The sequence below is a fragment of the Anarrhichthys ocellatus genome, unplaced genomic scaffold (assembly GCF_004355925.1).
Source record: "Anarrhichthys ocellatus isolate YVR2014 unplaced genomic scaffold, GSC_Weel_1.0 scaffold14, whole genome shotgun sequence".
Classification (NCBI taxonomy): domain Eukaryota; kingdom Metazoa; phylum Chordata; class Actinopteri; order Perciformes; family Anarhichadidae; genus Anarrhichthys; species Anarrhichthys ocellatus.
The window spans coordinates 2,965,148-2,973,237 of NW_022280044.1; the positions used below are offsets into that span (position 1 = coordinate 2,965,148).

The 8,090-nt window shown below is 43.0% G+C and overlaps 1 protein-coding gene across 1 annotated transcript in view; it reads right to left on the reverse strand.

Annotated features, from left to right (window-relative positions):
- Nucleotides 1-8,090, reverse strand: part of slc25a13 (solute carrier family 25 member 13) — a 42,699-nt gene that overhangs the window by 19,955 nt on the left and 14,654 nt on the right. The window contains exons 6-8 of the mRNA XM_031854233.1: nucleotides 7,542-7,688; nucleotides 5,415-5,553; nucleotides 988-1,081 (exon numbers count right to left, since the gene is read on the reverse strand). Of these exons, the coding sequence (XP_031710093.1) occupies nucleotides 988-1,081; nucleotides 5,415-5,553; nucleotides 7,542-7,688 (380 nt within the window). The remainder of the gene's footprint in view (nucleotides 1-987; nucleotides 1,082-5,414; nucleotides 5,554-7,541; nucleotides 7,689-8,090) is intronic.

Here is an 8,090-nt window from a genome sequence, read left to right on the forward strand (position 1 = left end):
GGAAGCACGATCTGTCAGTCTGAAGTTACTTGACATTTACGGATACTTTGCCATCGTTCCATGTGAAAATATCGTGGCATTCAAAAATCCAAGCCGGTGCCTGGCATGATTGAGTAAGACAACCGATTTATTGGAACTGATAACTCCCACTCCTTTATCCCGTCAACCAAGTATAACAAAGATATTTAACCTTTGGATGTGAAACTACTGCCTTTCTGAGTCTTTCCACTTTTCATTGCATCTCTATGGCGGTCACAGATTTCCCAGGCTGAGGGAATATTGAGACTATTATCTCTCGCATCTCCAATCAAGGGGAGTGGAGAGGGCTATTAAAGTATCCCATTGCCCAGAAATAATAATCAGGTGGTGTCTCAGGCCGGGGTTAGGAATTATGAGAGCACTGGTTGGGCCGCTAGGCAGACGCAAAGGAAGTGGGGGAATGTGAAACTCATACAGTTGTTGTGTGCCACGGATCATAGGGGCTGGAATTGCCCATTTTTAAGAGAAATGGGAGTTTGGATTGGTTTTTGGACTGAAAGAGGATTCTCTGGCACTGACGTAGTCATGGCTGATTCTTTTGATCCTTTGCAGAGAAGTTTTAGGTGAAAAAAAAAGGCTTGTCTCTCGGAGGTATGGACCCTGGGGCTTAAGGTGCGCTGTGGGGGGCAAGAGTGGGATGGACTTACCCTCCACAACTCCCTGACTAACTGAGGAAAAAAGGAGATGCTGTTCCTCCAGTACAGCTAACACACAGCTACAATTGTCTGCACTTATTTGCCTGTTGTCAGTGAAACCTAGAATGAATACCAGCTTGGCCATCATATCCACATTACTAATAATTATTTCCATAGAGATTGTATCCTCCACCCCTTGACAAGATTAAATAGGGAAAGCAAGTTATACACAAAACACTGTCATATTATCAAAATTAAGCCATTAAATCAAAGCTAGTGTGTGTGTGTGTGTGTGTGTGTGTGTCCGTCTTACCCGCGGGGCTCTGACAGGTCAGCCAGCTGAAAGAGGATGTCGACCTCCATGGGCGTCACCTGACCAAACCTCTGAGCTGCCACAATGAACTCCTCTACAATAAAGACAGATATTTATGTATATATAGCACCACACTTCAATTAAGATACAGATCAACGTTTGCAGAAATGCAAACTGATTAAATAACGGGGAAACACAAATAAAAAAGATCTCTCAATTGCAAATTCATCCATTTTCCGCTGCCAATCTGGTTTCAGGCCGTAACGGCAGCAAACTCAGCAGATATTCCAACAACAAAGAGGACTTTCTCCTCAGCCACATCCTCTAGCTTGATCTGGGGGATCCCCAGGTATTTCCAGGCCAGATGGGATTTATATTATTCCTCCTGTGTGTTCTGGGTCTGGGGACCTCCACAGCGAGGCACTCAGGGAGCATCATGATCAGATCACTGAGCAACCTAAACTGCCTCCTTTCAATGCGAAGGAGCCGCAAACTCTGAGCTCCTTCTGAATATTTAAACTCTCAGATATCAGATCAAAGCTCATGACCACTGGTACAGGTGCGTAGATTGACAAGTAACTCAAGAGCCTTAGTTTCCATGTCACCACGGGAGTACAAGTGTACAACAACCGCAACACTGTGAACGGGAGACCAATCTGTCTGTCCATCTCATGCTCCATTATACATATCCTCGCTAGCAAGCTTATATCTCAAACTCCTTAAGTCGAGGTAGCAATTCTTTCTTAAGTCAAAGCAGGCAATTGGCCGTGCTCCGGATCTAAAATTCTGCAGCTGCACAGCCGGATCCAAACTGCACCCAGTGCATGCTGGGTCAAGCCCTGATGAAGCAAACAGAACTACGTCGTCAGCAAAGAGCGATGCAATAAAGATGTCACCAAACTGAACACGCTCCACTCCTTGGCTGCTTTGGGGATTCTGTCTCTGAAAATTACAAACAGAAGAGGTGACGAGGAACCTTGGTGGGTATAGACAATATGTATTGCCTCTCATAAAGACACAATAAACAGTGATTTTAAAATTCCAGATTATTTTAGGATCAAGAGATGTGTTTTTTGGCATAGGAACTTAATTAATCAATTAATATATATATATATATATATATATATATATATATATATATACACACACAGTATATACCCTTTGGTTTAAAGTAATAGAGTACATTTGTACACAAAAATGTTGCTTTTAATATCTATCTGCAGTCGGTATGTTAACTTTGTCATGATATATTTAATGAGTGCATGATATATTAAACCCTGTCATTACAACATGAAAATAAGTCAAAATATGTAGTACTGAGATGAATGAATCACTTAAAGCCACAATCTTTGATCACAAACAAGAGCAGTTCCTTGTGAGTGGCATCTCTTTTATTCTTATCTGATTCATAATTCCATTGAACCGTTCATGATACTGCATCATTGACTCAGTATCATCTATTGATATTATGTTACATACAATGCACCAACATTATATGTGTAATGAGTGTGCATTCACTGCTAAAAGGAGAAAAAAAGAAATCCAGTTGCATACATTGTCGGTTGTTGTGTGTGCTGTAGCTATCTTTAAGTCCTTCAACACTGGATGATGCCCCTTAGTAAAATATTGCTTTTTGTTATGTTCTTTGCTGCAGAGATTGCATAAAGGAAGGTGAAAATGATATTAATAAAGTTGGCCTGGACATGCAGGACCTATTGCTAGAAGCAGTTTTAAATGTTTTGCTTTTCTATGGTGATTTTTCCCTGAGGCTCCGCCACTCACACCACTATGTGACTTGGTTGGAACTTACAAGTGAGAAGTGTCAAAGCATGTTGAATTCATCATGAGAAAATTGAAAAGAAATTGTGGCCATGGAGAGTTACGGACTTCAAGAGTTCTTCTGAGGGAATTTTAGTATGCCGTAACTTAAGACCCAATCTATTGTTGGTGGAATAAAGAACAGGTTGACTGTAGGCTGGCTTACAGTGGAGGAGTCAGCATTGTTTGACCTGCTTTATTCAAAGAGCAGCAGGCTGGGGTTGTGACAAAGTCGTCCTACACTGGAGCCATTCACCCCGCCAAAGCTCAGCTTACCCCTGAGGCATGCTCTCTTTCTCACTCACATACACACACACACACACACACACACACACATACCTGACTGACCTCTATACACATCTTATATTTACCTGCCTCTCTGTGAAGTGGTCTTGCCCACAGAGTACTAAATGATAAGCAGATTCCCACATAGTATATATGTAAGCTATAAACCTGTGCAGCAGTCAGCAGAAGAAGCATCACCCACTCTCCTCTACAAACCTACCATTTTCAAACTAACTGGAGGATGAAGAAAAAGAAACGTGATGTAAAATATCAGTTTGGTCATGGCATGTTAGCATGCAGACATTAACTAATTAGCTCTAAACACAAAGGACAGTTGAGTCTGATGGGACTAATTAGTCAATTAGGAACTAGTTTTGCAGGTATTTGGTCATAAACAAAAGTATAGAAATTATATTTAGATCTGATAATGGCACTTTATGAAAAGTCAGGGGATCACCCAAGTTCTTAAAATTCATCCTGAGGGATAAATTAATGCTTCACTAGATTTCTATACAACAGTTGTTTAGACATTTGACTCAAAACCACAAAATGTCAAACTCTTGGTGGTGCTAGACAAACAGTTAGGCCATCACCAAAGTCAGTAGGCTTCATCCTCGAGTGACATCAAATGTGTGTACACAATTTAATGGCAATCCATCCAATATTTACTGAGATATTTCAGCTTGGACAGACAAAAATATTTTTTGTGACATGGTCAAGTAACCTTACAGGCAAAAAAAAAATCTTATCAATGCAATTTTAATTTAAGAACAATCATTGGTGAGGCGTCAAAAGACATTCAGAAGTGGACTGGCTCACATATTAGTTCTGGCACTATTGAGTACAGATGCATTTAAAGTATTATGTTTGATTTTAACCTGTTCACGAAGATGCACGGTCATAATTTGCTGTGCACTGCTGGCTCAATAAAAGATGTGTTCTGTAAAGGTCTCTTGTACACAAACGCTGACACACGTGTGTGCACTCACTGTTGTGTAGGCGTTAAGCACGATAATGGCGTCCCCAAGGCAAACAGTGGCCTTGTTGCACATACGGAATCAATCAGGATTATTACGCATGTGTGCATGCTTGGCTGTGTTAATGCATCTGAATGCTGGTGTGTATGTGAGAAATGTTTGAAATAGGGTGGTACAAAATACACACACACACACACTGGATACATGCGGGTGTGCGTACAGTATGTTGTTTGTCGGCCAACCAGCGGTACATGGAGCCGAGCACTTGCAGTCCCAGAGGAGGCCTTAATGACTCGGGGAGCGGAGGGTGGTGGCTGTGGAGGTCTGGCTGGCTACGGGCCACCACGGGTCGAGCCAAGCCCAGCCTCGGTGTACCCATGGTGGGAACAGCCTGGGAGCATTTGGGCTCTTGGTTTGGGTCGGCTATGGTCCACACCCCTGATAAGGCTTCAGATAGCATCATAAGGCTACACTAGTGGCCCTGAGGCCACGGAGAGAGAGGTCAGAATGGACAACCAGAGCAGGAGAGAGCGAGTCAGAGAGAAAGCGACAGAGAAAGGTAGAGAGAGACATAAAAAGCAAACTGGGCTCCTTGCCAAGTACTGAGGAAAGGAATGAGAGACAGCAAAGGGGGCAAACAAGTGAGAGAGATAACGATTTAAAGAAACTAACCATTGAAGACAGAGAGAAATAGAGAAAATAAAGAATGGCTGTCGGATCAATAGATAATAATACCAAATTTCCAACACCTTGTAGCTTTACAACTTTGCTCTACAGTAATTTAAATGAGAGAGTAAAGAGAAACTGCACACTGAACTACATCCTGAAAAGTGAGTACATGACTTTCAACAAATAAACCATTCCTCATTTTTTTGTCTGTTTTTTTTGAATAGTTGAAAATGTCATTATCAACCAAAACCATCCCAAGACAAAAAAAAAAAAAAAAGAGTGGTTCTCAGATAAGTGCCAGGATGTCTCATAGACAAGACAGTCTCCATCAGGGTTTGTGGGTATGCAGTACGTGTGCTGGGTCAGATCCAGCGTGCCCATTTAAATGCCACCGGGAAGGAAGAAAACCAAACAAAAACAAGTTTCCACCCTCAGCGCACACAGACGTAAATACATTATCTGGAAAACACATTTGATACTGCCTGAAGTGTAGGACTGTAACAGTTTGTGCATCTGAGAACAAAAACAGTGCAAGCTCACATTTGTGAGTGTGTGCCCTGTATGCCGTCTGTCTTAGAGGACCTCATTACATGTGAGTTCATATATACTCATGAACGGGCATCTGATTTTTGTTTGGGAGAGAAAAAGAAAAACACAAAAAGCGTATACACTGTGTACCTTTGGTGACTTCCACATCTCGGCGGTGGCCAGCCACAGTGCTGTAGATCTTTCTCATCAGCTCCATGTTGTTGAGAAGCGAGTTGAAGCCGTTAAAGTATGAAAAGCTCACCTGGTGAGACGTGGTGCCACCCGCAACCTGGACAAGGATGGAGTCACATATTTTATCATGTAATAAAATCTTACAATAACCCACCTTCACAAACACACATCACACTACACTCAAAACAGAATAAATGCATCTCGGTAGTAGGATTACGTGCAAGTCAGAAGAAACGCGCAAAAACATCACACGTCAAAAGGAAGTCTTAACGAACAGCGGTGGTTAATCATCAACGTTCCTCTCTACCATCCCTCCACAGGGAAAAGTAAACCTGTCTCAACCACTACTTTTTCCATCACACAACGAACACTCTCAAGGAGTTTAATTAACTTTTTTTTTTACGAGGTGGAGGAAGTGATAAAAAGAACATAAAATAAAAAAAGGTAACGGATTAAAAATAGACGCTGGGCTCTTGAGGACATTCCAGACTGCACACAAACTCTTTTTTTATGTGAACCAGCTTCCCATCTTTATCAAATCAGCCTCTCAAACGCTGAGAGGAGCAGCTCAAACTGCTGTCCGTTTAGAAACGCCTGTTCGAGTACATTTATGAAATGTACTCGGCTTAGGCCAGAGTATCAAATGAACAGCGTTGAGGGTTCAGGCAGTAGAAAATGCAGCGCTTCCTTTCACTAGATGGCACTGTTTGCTTTACAGACACATTCAGGAAGGTCGCTTTCAGCTCACTGTGTTTGCAACAAGGGGGGGGAGCTCTGGCTTGGGGGAAACTGCCCTAACAGAGAGACACTTTTGTATCTGTTCATATCTGTGAGCCTATAGGCATGGATCTTCCCATGATATCCAACACAGAGGCCTTCACAGAGGGGGAGAAGAGAACCATATTTGGGTTAAAAAGAGTGTAGCGCTGATCATTTGCCATGTTGGTGAGTGACTTAAAGGTTGCTGTTTCACTGTTTGTGTTCTGCTGTAATACTGCCTTTAATGCGTCTGCAGTGTTTATGGGATTTTTGGTGCGTGTGTGTGTGTGTGTGTGTGTGTGTGAGAGAGAGTTTACTAACAGCACACCAAGATGTCTGGTCGGTGAGGTAAACACAGCGGAGAAAATGACAGAGTCTACAAGGTGTTTATGAAATCGGGCAAGACATGGACACAGACGCAAGACTTGCACACGCTCTACAAAAACAGTTACACATATAAAGAAAAGACAAGACACAGAAATAGACAAACATCTCAGAGTTCAAAACAAATAGAGCACACGCGCACAGCTGCTCATGCACAAACACACGGGCAAAGATGATGGACTGTAAAGCTCCAGTCTCCATCTATCTCTATCTTCCTATTCAGCTTGCCTTGCTTGGCTTTGACACTGCCAGAGAGGTTAGACTTAATGACATGTTGGGAGAGAGACAGAGACACGGGGGAGGGAGGGAGAGAAAGAGTGGCGGTTAAGAGAGAGGGAAAAAAATAAAAGAAATGAAGGGAGGGAGGGAATAAAAGAGAGAGAGGACAGATGAGAGGTGACAGAAAAAGGTAAAGAGGAAGAGGACGAAATGAGAGATGGACAGCTGGAGGGAAAGAGAAAGCCACGCTGTTTGGTTGTGGGGGTGTGAGAGAAAGAAATGAACACGGAGAAAAGACAATAAAGAGGAAGTGAGATGGAAGAAAACAGTCCTGCTTTTAACCTTTCTATGGAGAATAGAGCAATGTTAGGTTGCCTGCTTTCCTAGCTGGCATTAGCAACCGAATCAGTGGCAAGCATCACGTATAAAGTAAATATATGTAGAAGCCCTCGTTAACATTGTGTTTGTTTCTGAAATTCCAAAGTGTGCATCATCTTACGTTTGGCCATTCAAAGATTTGGTTTAATACATATATATGTTTCGACAACACACCGTCCCTAACACATGATGACTCTAGATGTACCATGATAAAAATAAAGACAAAGTATCATAACTGCAGGTGAATAGCAGGGACCGATCTCACTATATTTAACCCACGTTGGCTCTTGTGGACCACAGTAAAACAAATGGAAGAGGGAACCGCAGAGCCAAACAAAAACCCACCGCCACGAGGCATTCCTCCACGAAGGATGTGAGCATGTGCGGCCGGATGGTGACCATGATGTCCCTGAAGTCCAGGGAGGAGATGGAGCCGCTGTGGGCTTGGTCCCGCTGGATAAAAGCCTGCCGCGCATGTTCCAGCTGCATCTCCTGCGGAAGGAGGGGGAGGGGGGGAGGAGAAGAGAGGAGGGAAGTTTAGGTGTTAGATCATACAGTCAATGCATTTTATTGGACACATATGCGGGTCATACACTTTTTTAAGTTGTCTTCATAAATTAAAATCCACATAAAGTCACCCATATAAACACATATGCATGAAAACACAGCATTTGCTTTGATGGGCCCCCTGGCGCCATCTCCCCCTCTCAGTTACAGGGGAGCCAGCGTTTGGCCAGGCTTCACGCTCGCCTCCTCTCCCGACGGCGGCTTGCCTACTGTGAGGTGTCGCTTGAGCTTTTCACACCCTCCCAAAATCCCCATTAAACCCACTTGAGGGAGAAACACAACACACACACACACACACACACACACACACACACACACACACACACA